Raw genomic sequence first — 20,402 nt, 5'->3', positions numbered from 1 at the left:
CAGCAGCGGCGACTCAGGTACTCATCCCGTCATCCATTCCCTCTTCTCTTCTTCACTTCTCCATTTCTTCTTCCCCCTGCTCTTTTTAATTTTATTTCTTCCTGTAGAGGGATACCGCCGCCCCTACCTATTCAGAAAAAAAAGGGGGAGCGTCGCAAACCTCCTCTCTCTCTCCTCTCTTTCGAAAAATAAAATTCGACAGAGGAGAGAGGTCTCCCTCCCTTAAGTGTTTCTTTTGCGTAAGTAACCTTGTGCCTTAATTTCAGAAGCTCTTTGAAACAGCCAAAGCTAGCGCGCTAGATGCACACTCAGAAATTTCCCACTGGCTTCCCATCTAGTTAAATCTAGAGTTGTAAGCATTCGTGGTCTAACCTTGGATCGTAATCGAAGGTCTGTAACTCACTACTCGTAATTCTAGAAGGAATTTAGGTGGACTTTGGTTTTCTTCAGTGTCTTCCTTGAACTTCTGACTAGTGCAAGATGTCTGGGTTCATTCTGCTCACTTTTATTTCTATTTATTTCATGAGATGGGGTTTCTGAATTTCTTGGTTGTTATTTTCATTTCCCTGTTTGAATTGCTGATATAACTGGATAAAATCCTTATTCTTTCATGTCTCTATTCTGAGGTGTTTGCGTTAGTTTGCTTCAATAAGAAAAGCACGCCTTTGGACGGTCTTTCATATAAATTCAAATCTGTGTAACAGATTGTATTGTTGGTTGGTCTCAGTTACCTCCTACATTATTTTCAGTAAGACTAAGATGTCTTTAGTTTAACCTGTTCAATCTTGTTTCAGTATTATGTAATGTCACCTATCTATCTAATTTGTGTCTTTATGCGACTATGACCTTTTTTGTTTCAAATGTTGCAGTTTGTGGCCGTGCTGTAAAGAAATGGCATCAGCTGCTGAAGGAGGCAGGAGCTTTGCAAGGCGGGACCAACTACTCAAAATTCAGGCGGAAGTGCAAAAGAGATGGGAAGAACACGATGTTTTTAAAGCTGAATCACATGAAAAGCTCCCAGAGCTTGGTGAGAAGTTCTTTGGAAATTTTCCTTATCCATATATGAATGGTTTGCTTCATCTGGGTCATGCGTTTTCGATATCCAAGCTTGAATTTGCTGCTGCATATCATAGACTGAGGGGCAGCAATGTGCTGTTGCCTTTTGCTTTCCACTGCACGGGAATGCCCATCAAGGCCTCAGCTGATAAACTAGCCAGGGAGATCCAAAAATTTGGCAATCCGCCTGTATTTCCTTCTTCACAAGATGAATCTGATGTAGAAGGTAAGGATGCAAACAAGGGAGAGGAAAATACAGATGCTGCTCAGGTTCAACCTGACAAGTTCAAGAGCAAGAGATCCAAGGCTGTGGCAAAATCAGGTGGAGACAAGTTCCAGTGGCAAATTATGCAGAGTTTTGGCCTTTCTGATGCTGAGATTGCAAAGTTTCAAGACCCATATCATTGGTTGAGCCATTTTCCTCCTTTATCAACAGAAGACCTCAGGGCTTTTGGGTTGGGGTGCGATTGGCGCCGATCTTTTATTACTACCGATATGAACCCATTCTATGATTCATTTGTTAGATGGCAAATGAGGAAACTAAAATCGATGGGAAAAATTGTTAAAGACATGAGGTATGCCATCTACTCTCCCTTGGATGGCCAACCTTGTGCAGATCATGATAGAGCTTCGGGAGAAGGTGTTCAGCCCCAAGAATACACACTAATCAAAATGGAGGTGGTCCCACCTTTCAGTTCAAAATTGAGTGCTTTGGATGGGAAGCGAGTGTTTTTGGCAGCTGCAACCTTGAGACCTGAGACCATGTATGGGCAAACAAACGCATGGGTCCTGCCTGATGGGAATTATGGTGCTTTCCAGATTAATGAGACTGATGTGTTTATTATTACACAAAGGGCAGCTCTGAACCTTGCTTATCAGAAATTATCTAAAACTCCAGAGAAGCCCTCCTGCTTGCTGGAGCTGACTGGTCATGATTTAATTGGTTTGCCCCTTAAGTCGCCTCTTTCACTGAATGAAATTATATATGCTCTCCCCATGTTAACAATTTTGACAGACAAAGGTACAGGCATTGTTACAAGTGTGCCAAGTGACTCACCTGATGATTACATGGCTTTGCATGACTTGAAATCAAAACCTTTACTCAGAGAAAAGTTTAAAGTGAAGAATGAGTGGATCCTACCATTCGACGTAATACCTATCATCAACATTCCTGAGTTTGGGGACAAATCTGCAGAAAAGGTGTGTGTGGATTTGAAGATAAAGAGTCAAAATGACAAAGAAAAACTTGCCGAAGCAAAGAGGCTGACCTACCTAAAAGGCTTTACTGATGGGACTATGCTGGTTGGAGAGTTCAACGGGAGGAAAGTTCAGGAAGCAAAGCCACTGATAAGGAGCAAGTTAGTTGAGAAGGGCCAAGCAGTTATTTACAGTGAGCCAGAGAAAAAAGTCATGTCAAGATCTGGGGATGAATGTGTGGTAGCCCTCACGGATCAGTGGTATATAACTTATGGTGAACCTGAATGGAAGGAAAAATCAGAGGAGTGCTTGTCCAAAATGGACCTCTTTTTTGAGGAGACAAGGCATGGGTTTGAGCACACATTGGGCTGGTTGAACCAATGGGCTTGTTCACGTTCATTTGGTCTAGGAACACGTATTCCTTGGGATGAACAGTTTCTTGTTGAGTCTTTATCAGATTCCACACTTTACATGGCATATTACACCATTGCTCATTTGCTGCAAAATGGAGATATGTATGGAACTGATACTTCTTTGGTGAAGCCAGAACAGATGACTGATGAGGTATGGAACTTTGTCTTCTATGGTGGTCCTGAGCCAAAGTCTGATATTCCAGCATCCCTTCTTAACAAAATGAGGCAAGAGTTCAACTATTGGTATCCATTTGATCTGCGTGTATCTGGAAAGGACCTTATACAGAACCATCTCACTTTCTGTATTTACAACCATACTGCACTGTTACCAAAACATCATTGGCCCCGAGGTTTCAGATGCAATGGACATCTCATGCTGAACTCTGAAAAGATGTCCAAGTCAACGGGTAATTTCAGGTATGCTTTTCTCACTTCTTGTTTTTTTCTATTTAGGCTTTAGGATCTTCATTTTGGAAGAATCTCACCATTTCTGTGAATGGATTATCCTATGAAATTTCATTAATTTTTTCTAATAATAGCTCCTATTTGTCTGCAAGAGGTTGCATGACAGCATTGACAATACTCAGTGTTTATGATGTAATATCATTGGCCCTTCCATGATGGTTTTTTTACCTCTTGGTTCTTCGGATATCCTATGTCTTTATCGTATCTGTTTCGGTTTTGGTCTACAAAGGAGTCACTCCATTCTTTTTTGTCCAGGACCTTACGGCAGGCAATAGAAGAGTTCTCTACAGATGCAACCAGATTTACTCTCGCTGATGCTGGAGATGGCATGGACGATGCCAACTTTGTGTTTGAGACAGCTAATGCTGCCATTCTACGTCTCACAAAGGAAATTGCTTGGATGGAAGAAATACTCTCTGCAGAATCGTCGCTCCGGCAGGGCCCACCATCTACATATGCAGACCGTGTCTTTGCCAATGAAATAAACATCGCTGTTGGAGAGACAGAAAAACATTATAAGGGGTTCATGTTCAGAGAAGCTCTTAAAACAGGATTTTATGATCTGCAAGCTGCCAGGGATGAGTATCGGTTTTCATGTGGGGCTGGGGGCATGAACCATGATCTGTTGTGGCGATTTATGGATGTTCAGACTCGATTAATTACACCTATCTGCCCCCACTATGCAGAATATGTGTGGAAAGAACTCTTGAAGAAAGATGGACTTGTTGTGAAGTCGGGTTGGCCCACAGCGGATTTGCCAGATCTTACCCTTAAAGTTGCTAACAAATATTTGCAAGATTCAATAGTTTCAATGAGAAAGATGCTTCAAAAACAAGTATCCGGTTCCAAGAAAGTTAAGAAGGTAGTTCAGGTAGGTTCAACAGAAGAAAACAAGCCTACAGTGGGGTTGATATTTGTGAACGAACAGTATGATGGGTGGAAGGAGACATGCTTGCGGATACTTGCTAGCAAATATGACAGGGAGAGTGGCTCTTTTAAGGCTGACCAAGAGATTCTGAATGCAGTGAAGGAACAAACAAACTTTAAGGAAATTCAGAAAGAGTGCATGCCTTTCTTGAAATTTAAGAAGGATGAGGTGCTTAATGTAGGACCTCGGGCACTGGATTTGAGGCTTCCCTTCGGCGAAGCTGATGTGCTGAAGGAGAACTTGGATTTAATAAAGAGACAGTTAGGTCTTGAGCATGTTGAAGTGGTAATGTCATCGGATGATGCTGCATATAGCAAGGCAGGTCCTCACAGTGCCATACTAAAGAAGAACCCGCCATCGCCAGGCAATCCAATTTCAATTTTCTCAACTCACTTTGAGTGTGCAACTATTTCTGCTCAAACAGGAGCCTAGAGGCTATTTAAATTCGAAACAAGTCTTGTTTAACTAGAGTTTGTAGCAGTCTTTTGTTACATTACCTTTTGTTTTGCTTATTGATTTTGGTTTTGGGGCTTTTCCATGGTTTCCTTTTCAGTGTACTGGATGGTTAATACTTTCTCTCAGAAACAGGGATGAACAGCCAACTGGTATTGGAATTACTAAGATTTGAAATATTTAATAAAAACATATTATTTTTTAATAGGAATTATAATTAAATTATTCAGTTCTTGACACATTAACATCCCCACGACATTTGTTACTCTTACTGCCTCTACATTAAATAAATCTTATTTATAAATAAGGATGAATTACAGAAATAAAGGGTCACATCTGAAATATTCCACCAGATGATACTTTTATGCAAAATGTATTATTTTTCTTTTTAGTCCACGGTCTGCACACCCACATGTGAAGACTTGAGAGATGAAACGTGGATGGATGCCCACTCCAGCTTACTCAAATCACCGACCCCTTGTTAAATAAGGATGAATTACAAGACAAAGAACGTCCGAAGTTTGCGGTCGTTGCCAGTTATTCTTTTCTTTTCCTTTTTGTTTTCTTGTTAAATTAATCGAACAGATTAAGGAACAAATAATCTGACAGAACAGAGAAATTTCCAAATAAGTTTGATCACGAAGTCTTTGAGGTTGAAGTTTAGTAGTTGCAGCCTGCAGCTAACCCCCTTCTTTTTCTGCCTGCTCGGATCAATGTCAGCTTCCATGACGCCATCTCCTTCCGAGCTTTTGCCTTTGCTGTTCTTGTGCTTTCTAGGGTTCCTCGCAAATTCAGGCCATGCTTTGAAAGTACCGTTTAGAATCAACGACGTGCTTCCAGTTCTGCCGCACCAGATTTCATGGCCGGTGCTCAATAATTTCCACAGCGCCGTCGATCTCCTGCCCGCTTTTGTGGGGTCTGTAACACCGGACGGCGGGTCAATTACCTGGAAAGGGGCTTGCTTTTATGGGAATGAAGCACGCCTTGAATTCACTGACGGTGGTGGGCACAAAGGGAAGAAGGAATTAGGAGGTGGTGTAGTCCATCTCACGGTACAGTTCCTTCTATCCTTTATTGTCTTTGTTATTTGTTGAATTTGGCTTTGTTACTGAAGATCAAGAACGCAATAATATTTCTGCTAGGTAAGGGACCATCCACTGGAATTTTTTTAATTAAATCTTATAGTTATGGAATTAGGAATTAAAAAGTGGTGACAGTGTGGACTGTCTACAGTAAAATTTGTCTTTCGTTTTTTCCAAATTGAGTGCTTATTTTGTTACTTGTGCTTGGAGGGCTTCAAACTAAAGGAATGACAGATATAACTCTTAGAACTCCTTCACTACAGGGTCTTCATGGGGTATAAGGCCAGCTAAAGAATTAAGAGGCTATTTTTTTGTGCTTAGTGTGCAGATTATAAACAAAGTGGAATTCCTCCATTGATTTCTTAAATTGGATTGCCTGAAATTCCACCGTAGAAATAACAAATTCATTTTGTGCTAGGATGGTTTAAGCGAAATGAGGTAGCATGATGTGATTGTTTAAAAGATTGAGTTACTTCGTGTTGTTACCATGAACACAAGAAAGTAGACTACCCTGAAATTTGCGTCCTCTTTTATCTTGCCTTTGATGATTTACTCTCATTTTGCTCTTAGTCTTTCAAAATTAACATTCCCGTTTCTTAATAAAGTGTGAGCTGTTATTTTGTTAAGTAGGGTACTACCTATTATTAGGTTGTTTCTTTTATGAGTACACTACTTTACTGGAATGCTTTACTTTTTTTTCGCAAATTGTAATTGTTTCTCTTACTTGAACTACTATTGTATAATGTGTCAATTTCTTTGTATCGTTCAACATAGATTTGCTTGGAGCTGTGACATGCGCCTTAAATGAATGTTCCCGCCTACTAATACAAATTGATATAGGTCTTTCTTGGTTGTCATCAAAGAATTTTTTCTATTCCATTGTTTTTATTTACAAGAGTACTCTTTTGCTGCACATTTTTACAGACCAGTGAGGCTCACAGTTGGACATGTATGGATCTCTATGTATTTGCAACACCATACAGAGTAATGTGGGATTATTACTTTTCAGCCCAGGAGCACAAGTTGGAGATTCTGTCATGGGAGGAGCCCGCAGAGTTAGAATATGTACTTACAGTTCTCCTTTGACTGCTCTAGGCATGCCTTGCATTTGAAGCTACCTACCTTTTCATTTCTTCCACCAGCTTGCTGATTGAGAATGAATTTTAGGTGAAACAACATGGAATATCGGTCTTCCTTATGCCATCGGGGATGGTGGGCACACTGCGCTCTCTTTTTGATGTTCTGCCCTTATTTTCCAACACAGCCTGGGGTCAGAGTGCCAATCTAGCATTCTTGGAGAAACACATGGGAGCAACTTTTGAAAAACGTCCTCAGCCCTGGAGAGCAACCATTAATGTGGAAGATGTTCACTCTGGGGACTTTTTGGCTGTCTCAAAGATCCGTGGGCGTTGGGGTGGTTTTGAGACTTTGGAAAAATGGGTCACTGGTGCTTTTGCTGGTCATACAGCTGTATGCCTCAAGGATGAAAAGGGGAATCTTTGGGTTGGTGAATCAGGTCATGAAAATGAGAAGGTACTTGAATTTATTCTACATAATTGATCTTCGTTTTTATGCTTAAATTCTATTTTTTAACTTAAATAATCTGACAATGGTTTTATATTTGCATGCAGGGAGAGGAAATAATTGTGGTAATTCCTTGGGATGAATGGTGGGACCTAGCCCTTAAGGATGAGTCGAACCCACATATAGCTTTACTTCCTTTACATCCTAAGATACGTGCAAAGTTTAACGAATCAGCAGCATGGGAATACGCTTGTAGCATGTTAGGAAAGCCATATGGTTATCACAACATGATATTTAGTTGGATTGATACCTTTGGTGACAACTTTCCACCGCCGTTAGATGCAAACTTGGTATGTAACATCACAAAAGTTTAAGCCATTTTAATTACAAATATGTGTGCTCTCAATAACTCATGTATTTATTTATAACTGTCATTTTGAAAAATAAAGAAGTATTTATAATGTTTAGTGCCTTGCTATTGTTATGCTTTATGCTTTTTGCATGTTTAATCAAGCTTTATTCAGTGACTATGGCCATAATAGATGACTTGATTAATCAATGTTTATCCATTTCTTCACTTACTCAACTTGGGCCTATTAGGGTAACTCGTGCTGTATAATTGTCATTAGAGTTCTTTAGATAGATAAGTATGACTGTTAACAATACTAATCAAATTTGGAGTATATTGAACAGTAATATCTGAAATTGATGTAAAATCCCTATCTGTTGTCTATGAAACTTTTTAAAACATTCGAATTGGCCAAAACCTTCCAGTTTGACCTCTACAACCTATCTTATCTAATTGTCTTTCCCTTTTTCCCATATACTGGATTGCTTCATTACCTACTGGCTAACTGATATAGCTTGGAGTATTAGCTATTATATATTTTACTCATTGTGGAAAAATAAAAGAAGAAAAAGTACATGGGCCACTGCCAGTTTTATTGATAGTATGAATGTTGAAGAGCAAATATGTGGGCTTACATGACTCTCATTGTAAGAAGTCTCACAAAGCCAAAATTAATATGGTGGAGTCTTACAGGAGCCAGAATTAGTTTTCTATTTACGTTTAGTTGTTCAATTATTCTAGGACTGATCTTTTAGTGCTTAACTTTTTTTGTAATTGGGATAAGGGTAGTTTAATTGTAATTAGATTCTACTTGTTTTCTCTATTATAAATAGAAGCTCATTATACTCAAATTACAACAAGTCAATGAAGTATTTTTCTTTTCCAGAAATTCAACAATAGACGATAGAAGTATAAGTGAAGGTTCTTGTTGTGTTTTTTGTGCCACTCCTTAGAGCTAATTATTCTATTTTATTTTATTATTTTTCGTTTTCCAGGTAATATCTATGATGTCTATGTGGGCTAGAGTGCAGCCAGCCTATGCTGCTAATATGTGGAATGAAGCTCTGAACAAAAGGCTAGAAACTGAGGTACATAAGTTGTTTTATCTGATTTTTCATGGGTTTGTACATGGGTTAACGCTTCTCTCTTTTTGGTGCATGTTTATGGAAGGCAGTTTTACTTAGTCTTTACCTACTTAATGCAGTTTAAATGCTCCTATTTTTCGTTTAAGATTAGGAGGATAAGGATATTCTACTACAAAAATTCCTTGAACATGAAAATAGTTATGCATTTATTAACCTTGAGATCTCTGCAAGATGTTTATGCAAGGTAATATTATTACTGGGTCTGTTCCCATTTGTATATGCATAATGCATTTTGTATGCTCCTGTTTCTCATTTATGATTAGGAGGACAAGGTTATGCTATTACAAAACTAGCTTGAACATGAAAGTAGTGTTTTTATTGAGTTAGGAACCTCCCCAAGATGTACAGTTATATAAGGCAGCTATAGCAACTATTGGATTAGGCATGAGTTTTTGTATAAATTTTGATTAGTAGTTTCTTCAGCATGCATTGACCTCTATCTTGCTATTCTGTTGTAGGATCTAGACTTGTATGGAATCTTGGCTGAGACTGAAAGACGTGGAATGACTTTTGAGCACTTGCTTACAATTCCAGAGCAAGATGATTGGATCTATAGCGATGGAAAATCAACCACATGTGTAGCTTTTATTCTTGCAATGTACAAAGAGGCAGGAGTATTTGGCACCATATCAAACTCAATTCAGGTTACTGAGTTCACTGTAAGTACTCAAGGCTCAAAGGTAGCTCGATATACATTTCACTTTTTTTTTTTTCTTTTTTTTTTTCTGACTGAGATATTGCTTCATAAAGCATGCATAATAGAATTTTCTGTTGCTTAAGGTCAACGGTTATCACTTTCTTGTAAGTTGCTTTTATAAACATGAGAATATTTGCGGTGCAGACCTTCAGGAGTCACACAACCACACTTGCTGCAAGTAATAGACATGCCTAGTGGGTGACACAGAAGGAAAGAAAAACACAACAGTGATTGTAGATGATGTATTAAAAAAGGAAATGAATTATAGTGTCATTTCACCAAACATTTTTCTGTTCCACAAAGAAGAAGTGAATGTCAAAAATCTGAAGCATACTACCAATAGCTACCAATAGAAATCCTACATTCGCTCTCTTGTTCTTCATTGTAGGGTTGTAACCATCTTCTTAAATTAAGAAGACTAACTAAACTAAATTGCTTGCAGATTCGTGACGCTTACATGCTCAGTATCTTTGAGAACAACAGAACTCGTTTACCAAGTTGGTGTAATGATGAGGAAGGAAGGCTTCCTTTCTGTCAAATTCTGGGTCAGTATTGGATGGAGCTGCCACAGTATAATACTCTCGAGCCATACTCCAACATGAATGAGAAGTGCCCTTCTTTACCGCCTAGATACACGAGGCCCGTAAGGTGCTGAGTATAACGCCGCATAATTCTGCCCGTCAGGCGGCTGCTTGTGTATAATTTGTATGGATCTTGTCAAATTTCCATTACTTGTTCGTCTAGGCTAAGGGACTTTGTCCCTGTTCAGAAACAAATTAAGTGAATTAGCAGTATTCCAGTTTTCAGTTTAGCTACTGGAATTCAAATCGATTACGTTTGTGAAGGAGATCATTTAATGGCATAATCCGCATACCGACTGTTCTCTCACATTCCCAAGTTGGGTTTGTTGCATACAAATAACTTTTGAAATGTTGAATATGTAGTAGAATTTTCAGGTTGGCAAATTAAAGCAGTTGAAGGTGTTTGCTTCTTAGCATAAAATTCTTCCACCAATGCTCTTTTCTTCAGCATCTGCTTACATAGATTTCAACCAAGATTCTTGACCTCCATTCTGCACTTGTAAACCCAACTAGAATTGGATATGACATAAGTGGAATCTACCAGGTCTGATTCCCATAAAGTTTTAGAAAACCATCTAGAACAAGCTTTTACTAAAAAACTCCTGCGGATTTGATACCACACGGTGAATTAAGTGGGAAGAATGTTCAGCCAATTACTCCAAAACTTGTTATCGAATCCGTTTTCCACTTTTCTGCAACCCTGACTCAATTTAGGCAATTTCCAATTTTGGCCTAGTTCAATTAAATATAGGAGAGTTAACCTGTAAATAGGGCATCTCTCTAAAACAACCAAGTGATTCCACGACATGGATGGAGTTTAAGGCACTTTGTGGAGTTCCCTGCAAATTAAAACAGTATATGCCTGGCTTTAAGACTCCGTGGTCCTGTTTAAGGTATGAAATAAACAATGATTTCGTGATTTCTAAGGCAAGGGAATGTGCCCTTTGGACGCGTAAAAATACATTTTTTGGTTTCAGGTTTCAGAGTCGGTAATGAGGTTTGGGTTCGTGCAGAGTTTTTGGTCTTCAGAGGATTCTATGGAGGAGAAAGTTTGAGAGTAAACGACATCCCATGTGAGAAACTTGGCATTTTCTATTAGATATTCACAGAATAATTTGTCAACATCTTCAATCAACAAGACGTTCACAGCTCAAAATTTAAGCAAGCACTGAAAGAAGTGCTGCTTAGTGCATATATCAGAAACTATTCCTCCCTGACCAAGTTACTACAACCGCTTTGGCACCCTTTTCTTGCCAAACTTCATATGCAATATGTGGAAAGCCTCAAATATTTAAAAGCTGATTGGCAACCTCTACCCAATGCACATGCCCATTTGATTTCCATTTATCCCACTGATTCTCATCTTCATCAGTTACCTTCTATAAGGTGAACGAGAAGGAGAAGCTCATCAGTCACTCAACTTGCTGCAGTAAGAAGCTCTCCTTTCCTAAATTTTGGTTTTGAATCCAAATCTGAACCAAACTTGTCACCACTGCCAACTTCCTTGGTAAAGACTACTGTTCCAGGATCTGGAAAATCGGAATCTATAATATCAACAAACTTCTGCTTCACTGATGCATCTACTGATTGCTCATGAGCTGATAGAAGCCGTTTCAGCTGAGCACGTTGACAAACAATTCTTCCATTGTTCCAGTTAGGGAAAGAAAAATACGATGGTGCATTATCCTGGAGAGATGAATACACTGCTTTAGCAACAGGAAACTCCTTTGTTGCAGAACTTTTCTCCATATCTCCTCGTCTGGATGAAAACAAGAAAAACAGGATCAATAGGCAGACCATACAAGAGGTAGGGGTACAATAATGAACGCTTTGAACTTATCCAACATTCTAGCAATATGACCTGTGGCTGCAGCCTTGAACGAATCAGCAGAATATATTGGTTTCCAAATGCCATGTTATATAGATATTGCCAACTGGATACATGTACCTACTTAATAAGTTCTTGCAAATAGAGTATAAAAGAAAACAGATCCAAAACTCTTATTTCAGTAGAAGAGAGAACTGATCAGGCATTAGTGTTTCAAAAGTTTTGGGCAAAAACATAAGAGTCGTCTACAAAAGCTTAGACAAGTGGAACATGTGGAGTGCACTTCCAATCCACAGCCCTGGATCAGCTAAACTAATTAATAAATCTTATCCCTCTAAATTAGGTGCAGTCTCATTGCAAGAAAATAGTCTTAAATCTTCAAGTAAAAGAAAAAAAAGATGGCTTACACTACTACGACGGTGGCCATATGAGGAAGATTCTCGCCATTAACAAACATGTCATACATGTTATTAAACCAAATAGAAATGGCTGTCAGAGCTCCACCTATTGACATCCTGAGATAAGGACAAAAATAGACGTAGTTAGTTCCACGAGCAGAAATTCAGATTGTTATAAGAATAAAAGGAGCGTCGAGCCCAATTTTACCTGTGCACATCCACAGACCATACAAGCTTGCTCTGACGATAAAGCTCTGGAAAAAGCCCACGCTTTGTGGCTTCGTGGAGCACTCTTGCTGCCCGTGCTTTCTGACCCAAAAACCACATTGCTTCAAGCAGGGAATTGTAGAATCTCAATCCCCAACCACAACCTTGAGAAATAAATTTATCAAAGACATACTCCACCATCTGCCAGTTAGAGTCCATGTCATAATCTCCCTTAATCATCGAGCCAATCACTTGATGGGTGTTAGAAATTCTACTTGTCTTCATTTCTTCCAGCAGCTCATATGCTTCAACCCACCTAAAAATGATAAATTCAGTGTTTTGGCATTATGTTACCACAGAGTTGAAATTTCCCAAATATGTCTAAGATTGAAGACTCAGAAGTTTGACACAGCCTTTTTTGGGAATTGGGATTAAGATTAACAGAGTCCACTAGCATGCATCCAACTCAACTTGTGGGAGTTAGGATTGTAAGGGCAAGCCAAATCTAACATTTGAAAAGACCCATTCTAGGTAAATCATGATCCAAAGATCTCCTTAACACGCTCATTCAGATTTAAGGGCCTTGAAACAGTTCAAAAGTTAACCAGATACTCTGATTGGAAACACAAAAGATGACACCATTGTCATGTTTATTTAAATTTCATCATATTTCCTCAAAGATCTGCTCCAACTATGTTGGAGCAGCTTCCTAAGTCAACCTAACCATCCATGTTGGGTTAGTATTCCTCAATGGCCTGTTCGTCCATCTGTCTACCGAGATGAAGCCCTTCTTGGTGGTGCACTTTTGCACTTTTAGGTGTATGTCTAACATATTCAAAAATTTCAAGCAGCAAACTCACATTTTTTTCACGTGCACGTGCTACTCCAAGGTTTCCGTCCAGTTCTGTTAAAGAGTTATTAAGTATCGGTAATATTGTGATTTGGGGGTCAAGTTTTAAGAGTCTATGAGGTTGGAATATTTTTGTCATATGACTTATTGTAAGGCATAGTGTAAGCATCATACCATGGGTAATTTATAGTCTTTTTAGTCTTTTTTTGCAATTTTTCACGAAGCTAACAAAGATAGAGGGAAAAATGTCAATCTATTATCCTAAGCTCCTCTTTTTGATTCACACACCCTCTCCATACCTCTACTTCTCTTTATTCTCTAAGTGTTTACAAAGCTTCAATTTTACATGGTATAAGAGTGGGATTAAGCATTCCATGTAAGATCTTTCCTTTTTTCTTCCCATTTCCCCCTTGTTTTGACATGCACAGTCCTGTTTCTGTGATAAAAATTCAATCTTTAGGGTCAGTGTGCAAAAAAAAAAAACCCATTTTCTCCTATTTCATGTGCTGCAACCTTTGGGTTAAAGGTGTAAGTGCAGTTTAGACCATCTATTATGCAGTTGTGCGGCTGTTGGGTTGTTTTTAGTGTGCTGCCCTTCTTGAACTCCCCAAACTATGCCAGCATAAATACTATTTGAAATATTATTTCTGATTTTTGTACTGTTTATTGCTGGTTATTGTTGCCTCACCCTATTATTGGCTCTATTTGGGTAATTTTACGTGTGGAACAGTTATCAGCACAAGTTATAAGTGGCTGTAATTGCTATTTGATGCTGATTTAAGTACTGGGTTGCTAGAATTTTAAAGGTAGGGCGTTCTACAGTACATTTGTTGTTAGTGTGTATGGTTGTATTTTTTGGTGATTCAATGGAAGACCCACTCCCTCTATGAGGGTTGAAAAAGATGACAAAGACATCACTGTTACTCAGATTAGGACAATGAAGTTATGGGCCGAATTATGTGATGCAGGCTAAAATAATAAGGATATACCTTGGTGCTAAGGGCCGGCTTCACTATATTTGTGCAGTACCCAACTTACTAAGCAGTGGGGAGGCTTTGAAATTTTTAGTGATGTCATGGCTGCTTAGTAGAATGGAATCACACATTAGTCTCAAGTAATCGTGTAATGCATTAAATACTGTAACCCAGAGGTATTTTGGTCTTTCTACTTGTGAGTAGATTAGTCATTCTCCTCTCTCCTCATAAGTTTGCTGTATACTTGTTCATGTTCTTAGATTTATATTTTAGACTCTTTGAACTATGAGGTTATTCTTTGTAATAGAGAGAAGATTATACTTGTCTTTTTGTAAGCTTTTACTTAAGTTAATATAAAGAGAGCATAGGGGTCGCACTCAACTCCTAACTTCTGCTCCTTTGTGTGTGGCAACTGCTCTCTCAGCTCCACCTACCTCCTTGTTTCTCTCTCTCTCTCCTCTTGCATTCTAACCATAGGGCTGCAATTCTACCTAATGTTTTGTGACACTGCAAGAGGTAACTGGAATGCTCTTGACAGCATTTTTCATAGGAGATGAACTTATTTACAATATATAATCTGTCTGCCTAGTTGTTTATTATACAAAGAGGAGACAAGAGTATCACAAAATTTCATGGCGAGATGAGAAGTGCTTCACAGAAGACAAGCATTTATCACCACCTCGCTACTAATGAGCAAGATTTATGATGGCAGCGGGAAGAAGTAAATGTTGTTGGATTTTTACATGCCATGGGTCTAAAATATGAGGCAATCTGAGCTCAGTTATTTGCCAGTACTGATAATCCTTCTTTGGAGGATATTTTTGCTACAGTTTTGAGGGCTAAGAATGTTGTGCTCTTGGCTCACGGTTCTAAAATAAGATAGGTGAATATCAGCTCTCAGTAGTAGCTCCCCCCAACCTTCCTAAGATTGAGGTGGAAATTAAAAAGGATAAAGTCAAGACCAAAGGGGAGAAGGTTGTAGTGGAGGATCCACTCATCGTGTCCATGGATGGACCAATCAACTTTCCCACAAATGCAGGGATAAGTTGGAAAACCTGCTTGGGCTAACCAAGCAGTGTAAGAAAGTGACATTTCTTTTGTTTCAGGTATTGAGCTAAAAATGTTGAGTTTCTAAGGATGATTATCATAAACTTCTTCAAAGCTCATGTACTTCAGATAATTCAACAAAGTTTGTCTTTCTTCCTTCTTTTTCTTCGTGTTTTCATTTGCACTTTGCTTTGTTCATCGTGTTGGAACCTCTATACATATCGTCCCCTTGTTCGGTTTGGTGTGCCTTCTTGGGCTATCCTTGTGTACAAAAAGAGTCAGTATTTGATCCTTTCATGACAAAAGTTTATGTATTTTGGGATTTTAAATCAATGGAAGTGTTTCACAGTTTTCTAATTCTAGTGATGTTCCTTGAGAGTGAATTTCTTCTCCAGTTCCTCTTCTTGTCTGTATAGCTGATGTGCAAAAGTTTGCAAATGAGACACGTAAACCCTTAAACTCCCATGAGACACATTTGTTTTTTTTTTTTTAGGTCTCAGTAAGCCAATGAAGATAGGGAGAGTGTCAATCTATTACACTAATTTCCTCTTTTTTTGTCTCACACCAACTCTTTTAACCTTCTTCTTCTCTCTCTTTTCTCTAAATCTTTAACTAAGCTTCAATTTTATAATTTCTAATTTTGTTTACCTCATCTTGGGACGCATACATCTTGTCCCAAAGCTCCCACTCCATAAAGCTTTCTAGAATTTAGCCTTCAGTTTATCTGACATGCGTATCCATAGAACTCTTATATACAGGTACCCACCCCAGTTGTTCAACATTTAAATGAATAACATCTTCTTTCAATCTTCCAATCCTCATGGATTTGGGAGGCTGCTGTGGTTTTTTTGGGGAATCATTTGGCCTTCACTCTGCATTATTCTCATAGTTAATTGAATTTTCCCAATGTATATGTAGCTCACTTTTTTTGATTGACTAACATGGAAACCGTTCAATCCCAAGTAAACCCGACAATGGGCCCAGATTTGGGTACAATTTATTCAATCTGTTAAAAACCTTAAAATTTTAGCCCAGATCTTCTCTCCCTGATGTACACTTAACATTTTTTTTGAAACTATGTACACATAAGATTGATCCCGCATGGTGTCAATGAAATACATTTCGTGAGATTAAGACCATAGTCATGACCTGGACATCAGATAGACCACTCCCCTCAATCTGCTCATTGTGTTGCTGACATGGGTAAATCATCACTCTCCAATTTGCCCTCCAGGCATACCCCAAATAGTAGGAAGTTTCTTGTCAACCTGCAGGCCTTGTGTCTTTTGGTTGTTTTTTTCCTTTAAAAACCCACACTTAAAAAAAAAAAACATTACTGTCTGAAGGACTTTTCCTTACAACTGTCTAATGAGATCTCAAAGACCTGAACTTAGGGACTTGCTTGTGAAGATCTGGCACATTTGACAATACAAGCTGGAACCATGAAGACTTTTTTATTTATTACATTGATCATCAATATATCAATATTAGTCTATAAATTTTCAGTAGTGTTGTTCCCTTCCCTTTAGTTTGCCTGCAAAACTTCAATGATTTAAGCAAGTATAAAGAAAATTTTTAAGTTATATTGGCAGTTTTAAGAGAATACCTTAGTTTGAGCTTCTAAAAAAAAGAGTAGCATGGCTGAATCAGGCCCAAATCTAGGTTAATATACATTTATTGAAGGTAAATGGTTAATTGGAAGAGTAAGAAGCAGAATATAGTTGCCCATTCTAGAGCTGAAGAGGAATAATAGAGCAATAGCTCAAACAACAAGTGAACTCATATGGATCAAATCACCTTGGTGGAGTTCGGTTTTGAGACTAAGTATCCTATGATCATTGGGACAACCAAGCAACAATTTTATTGCAGGTAATCTAATATTTTACGATAAATTAAACATATTAAAATGGATTGTCATTTTAAACAATATCCAATGAGGCATATTCACCAAGGCACTTGGCAAGTATGAAATTTTGGCACTTTGTATCAAACTAGGGTTTTTTTATATTTATGGTTCAACTTTGAGAGGGAGTGTTAAAAATATGAGCATAGTTTGGTGATATCACTATGTTATTATGATTGTATCCTCTCTTCCTAGAAGGTGGATGTTGGGTAGACTAGATTATACTGTGGTCACTATATTTAACATAGTCCTTTTATTACTGTTCTCTGTTAAGAAAGAGGACGGTGGGGGGCGGGCATTCTGTAATTTTGTAATAGCTTCAATTCAAGTGATAATAAATAAGGGTTAGAGGTCCACTATAGACTTCTAATGCCTCTGCCTCTCTGGACAGCATTTCTCCACCTTTCTCCCTTTTCTCTTGCTTCTTCTCTTCTTCTTAATCTGCCTATTTTGGACATGGTATCGAAGCATGATGTCTACATGATACAGTTCCTTTAGTGTCCCATTTAGTTTGTACCCTGTTTATGTTGTTCATTTTCAAGTCTGTTGTCCATTTGTGTTGGCGTAGAAATGGGGGGAGTGTAACCCCACAGGGGTTAATATTAAAAAAAATTTGTTAGCCGAATGGTTTGAACTCCTTTGATTTTGATGATAACAAAACACATAGCTAAACACATAGCTTGATTTATGTGTTACTAATTTATCTAGTGTATTTACAAACTACCAGCTTGATTTATGTGCTACTAATTTATCTAGTGCATTTAGACACTACCTTCTACTAATATGTAGGACCAAAATGTGGAGCAAGGGAGTCCAGCATAAATCCATTCTAGGCCAAGCCTAATCTTTAGGTCCTGCCTCCATATTTTCTAGATTCCAGAACAGTACGTTTTGTTATTTCCAAGTTCAACCCCTTGACACACTGTTTTTGTAACATTCAAGCCTAATAATTGAAGAAAGTGAAATAATAGGAGAGAAAACATAAGTTGTAGGAAAAGAACATTGAAAGACAACAGACCTGTCATTTTTTGCATAAACCGCAAGCAGAAGGCAGTAAGATATAACACTTGGCATAACACCTGACTCTTGAATCTCCATAAATCGCTGTTTACTTTCATCTACTAGACCCGCAGAACAATAAACATGCAAAAGGACCTCAAGGGTCTGTTCATTTAGATGACATCTTGCCTTCTCCATATCCAAGTAAGCTCTTAATGCTTCTTCAAACTGGCCCGCCTGGCGAAAAGCCTCAATCAGTCCATTGAATGAATCTTCATTCCTTTGAACACCCATTTCATTCATCCTCCACAAGATTGCTTGAGCTTCCTTGTAAAGTCCACCTCTTGCAAATGACTGAACAAGAGAATTGAAAGTGTCTACTGTTGGCTTGCTTCCAACCTCGTTCATTGTATTGAATGCAACAAGAGCCTCCTGGATGTCAAGAAAAACACCAAGAAAATCATGTAATTGAATTCATAATTTGATACTGATGTCCACGTAAATGATCAGATAAGGATGTTGGCTTGCTTCCAAGCTCGTTCATTGTTTTTGATTTATTCTGTTTTAGGTATTTTTATTTTGCTTTGAAAGGTTGAGACGATATTGGACTTTCACAAGAATTCCTTCCTACAGTAAGTAACAAGGCATGATTCCAGATATGGAGAATCAGGATAATATTTACAAAAAACTCAATGCATAAAACCTTCAATTAATTCAAGACACAAAAACCATGACATGTCAGCCAAAATAAGAAATTGAAGTCAAAGTTTTACCTCATAGCAACCTGCTTGTCCATATGCTTCCACAATCCCAGTATAAGCCCTTGAACTAGGTACAACACCATTTTCATTCATGTGATCAAGAATTGTTTTAGCATCTTCATGAAGGCCGCCTTTAGCAGAAGCACATATCAGCCCTTCATAGGTCTCCATATTGGGTTCCACATTTTCTTCAACCATATCATGAAACAGTGTAACCACCTCTTTCAAATAACCCCCTTCCCCAAACACATCTATCAAGATATTATAGGTCTCGGCATCTGGCTCAGTACTACTTACTTTCATCTCTAAAAACAACTCTCTCACATCATCATACCGCCCACTTTTCCCAAACAAGTTCAACAACATGCTGTAAGTTGCAGCATTAGGTGCACAACCAGCAGCTTGCATTTGATGAAAAACCTCGGTTGCCTCCTGAATGGACCCAGACCGTGCATGAGCCTCCAAAAGGATGTTGTATGAGGAAACATCGGGTACATTCCCAGCTGATTCCATCTCTTTCAGAAGTAGTGAAACTTTATTCAGAGTGCCTAATTTAGCAAATGTCTCCACAAGAGAGCTGTAAGTGGTGGTGTCAGGTGCTACACCAGCCTCAATCATGGTACGAAACACCATTTCAGCCTCTTCTCCAAGTTCCCGGGCTGCACAGCAACCAATCAAAGTATTATAAGTGACTATGTCCGGCAGGATGCCCTGGTGACGCATTTCTGCAAAAAGACCCAAGAGACCCTCCCAAGACATTCCACCACGTGCACAAGCAGCAAGTACAGTGTTGTAGGTCAGGACAGTGGGTGGAATTCTCTCCCGCTTCATACGATCCAACAATTCTAGAGAAGTTTCATACTGCCCGTTTCGGCCATATGCATTTATGAGAGCAGTGAAAGTGAGGACGGACCGTGAGACCCCTTGCTGGGGCATTTCGTCAAATACCTCCTGGGCTTTATCCAAAAGGCCCTGCCGGCCAAGAAGGTTAATCACAATAGTATAAATGTGATCGTTGGGTTTGCACCACACCTGTCGCTGCATGTATTTAAATAGGCGAAGTGTCCTTTGCCAGTCACCACGGAGAGCAAATTCTTTAAAGACGATGGCGAAGTCGGAGAGGGAGAGCTTATTCTTGAATATCTCCAGACAACGAGCGATACTGCCGCGAGGGGGGAGGCTGCTGAGTTTGTTGATTAGGGTTTCGACGTCATACGAATACTTGCCCTTCTCAACGACAACTGAAGGATTACCTAGGACGAGCTCTTTGGGCTTGGCGCGGGGATTTTTTAGGAAGCTGGAGAGGGGTTTTAGGGGGGTTCTGCCAGGTTCAGCGAGGAAACGGTGGTGGGGAAGAAAGGGAAATCTTTTAACTGGTGTCAAAGTTGGAAGAGAGGGAAGAAGAGAGGTGCGGTACATCTTGGATGTTTTCTCTAATCGATTCCTATCTCATATCTGTTGGTGCTGTACTTGAAGCTCCTCGGTCTGTCGAGAATTGCTGGTGAAGAGCCAGCAGGAGGCAGGCAGTTGGAGAGGATGAGGTTA

At 39.0% G+C, this 20,402-nt stretch overlaps 3 protein-coding genes across 5 annotated transcripts; 2 read left to right on the top strand and 1 right to left on the bottom strand.

Annotated features, from left to right (window-relative positions):
- Positions 1-4,717, top strand: LOC137949783 (leucine--tRNA ligase, cytoplasmic-like). 3 transcript variants are annotated; one of them, XM_068795968.1, is made up of 4 exons: positions 1-17; positions 267-390; positions 870-3,083; positions 3,387-4,717. In XM_068795968.1, exons 3-4 carry the CDS (start codon positions 892-894, stop codon positions 4,489-4,491), a joined length of 3,297 nt encoding a protein of 1,098 aa, XP_068652069.1. In that variant the 5' UTR covers positions 1-17; positions 267-390; positions 870-891; the 3' UTR covers positions 4,492-4,717. The 3 variants fall into 3 exon arrangements, with proteins under 3 accessions (XP_068652069.1, XP_068652070.1, XP_068652068.1); XM_068795969.1 differs by lacking the exons at positions 1-17; positions 267-390 and adding an exon at positions 164-239; XM_068795967.1 differs by lacking the exon at positions 1-17 and having other exon boundaries at positions 250-390.
- A 324-nt stretch (positions 4,718-5,041) lies between these two features.
- LOC137950032 (uncharacterized) lies at positions 5,042-10,197 on the top strand. Its single transcript, XM_068796375.1, has 7 exons — positions 5,042-5,564; positions 6,519-6,659; positions 6,762-7,127; positions 7,226-7,468; positions 8,463-8,555; positions 9,071-9,271; positions 9,752-10,197. Exons 1-7 carry the CDS (start codon positions 5,226-5,228, stop codon positions 9,962-9,964), a joined length of 1,596 nt encoding a protein of 531 aa, XP_068652476.1. The 5' UTR covers positions 5,042-5,225; the 3' UTR covers positions 9,965-10,197.
- A 783-nt stretch (positions 10,198-10,980) lies between these two features.
- LOC137949958 (pentatricopeptide repeat-containing protein At1g74850, chloroplastic) lies at positions 10,981-20,335 on the bottom strand. Its single transcript, XM_068796241.1, has 5 exons — positions 18,870-20,335; positions 18,116-18,528; positions 12,325-12,639; positions 12,126-12,233; positions 10,981-11,649 (listed from the first exon to the last, which is right to left on the bottom strand). The coding sequence occupies exons 1-5, from the start codon at positions 20,274-20,276 to the stop codon at positions 11,307-11,309; spliced, it is 2,586 nt and encodes an 861-aa protein (XP_068652342.1). The 5' UTR covers positions 20,277-20,335; the 3' UTR covers positions 10,981-11,306.
- Positions 20,336-20,402: the final 67 nt, after the last annotated feature.

The sequence above is a fragment of the Aristolochia californica genome, unplaced genomic scaffold (assembly GCF_029961685.1).
Source record: "Aristolochia californica isolate CCGP_79_NKW_82.1479 unplaced genomic scaffold, dmAriCali1.0.hap1 SCAF_14, whole genome shotgun sequence".
In the NCBI taxonomy this organism is placed as follows: domain Eukaryota; kingdom Viridiplantae; phylum Streptophyta; class Magnoliopsida; order Piperales; family Aristolochiaceae; genus Aristolochia; species Aristolochia californica.
This window is presented reverse-complemented; position numbering and strand designations above follow the sequence as displayed.

Coding starts and splice junctions, on each gene's coding strand:
- LOC137949783 (XM_068795968.1), top strand. CDS start 892: ATGGCATCAGCTGCTGAAGGAGGCAGGAGCTTTGCAAGGCGGGACCAA. Junction 3,084..3,386: donor AAGTCAACGGGTAATTTCAG/GTATGCTTTTCT, acceptor TTTTTTGTCCAG/GACCTTACGGCAGGCAATAG.
- LOC137950032 (XM_068796375.1), top strand. CDS start 5,226: ATGTCAGCTTCCATGACGCCATCTCCTTCCGAGCTTTTGCCTTTGCTG. Junction 7,128..7,225: donor CAGGTCATGAAAATGAGAAG/GTACTTGAATTT, acceptor ATTTGCATGCAG/GGAGAGGAAATAATTGTGGT. Junction 7,469..8,462: donor CGCCGTTAGATGCAAACTTG/GTATGTAACATC, acceptor TTCGTTTTCCAG/GTAATATCTATGATGTCTAT.
- LOC137949958 (XM_068796241.1), bottom strand. CDS start 20,276: ATGTACCGCACCTCTCTTCTTCCCTCTCTTCCAACTTTGACACCAGTT. Junction 12,640..18,115: donor GTTTATGCAAAAAATGACAG/GTCTGTTGTCTT, acceptor TATCATTTTTAG/GTGGGTTGAAGCATATGAGC. Junction 12,234..12,324: donor TGGTCTGTGGATGTGCACAG/GTAAAATTGGGC, acceptor TCCTTATCTCAG/GATGTCAATAGGTGGAGCTC.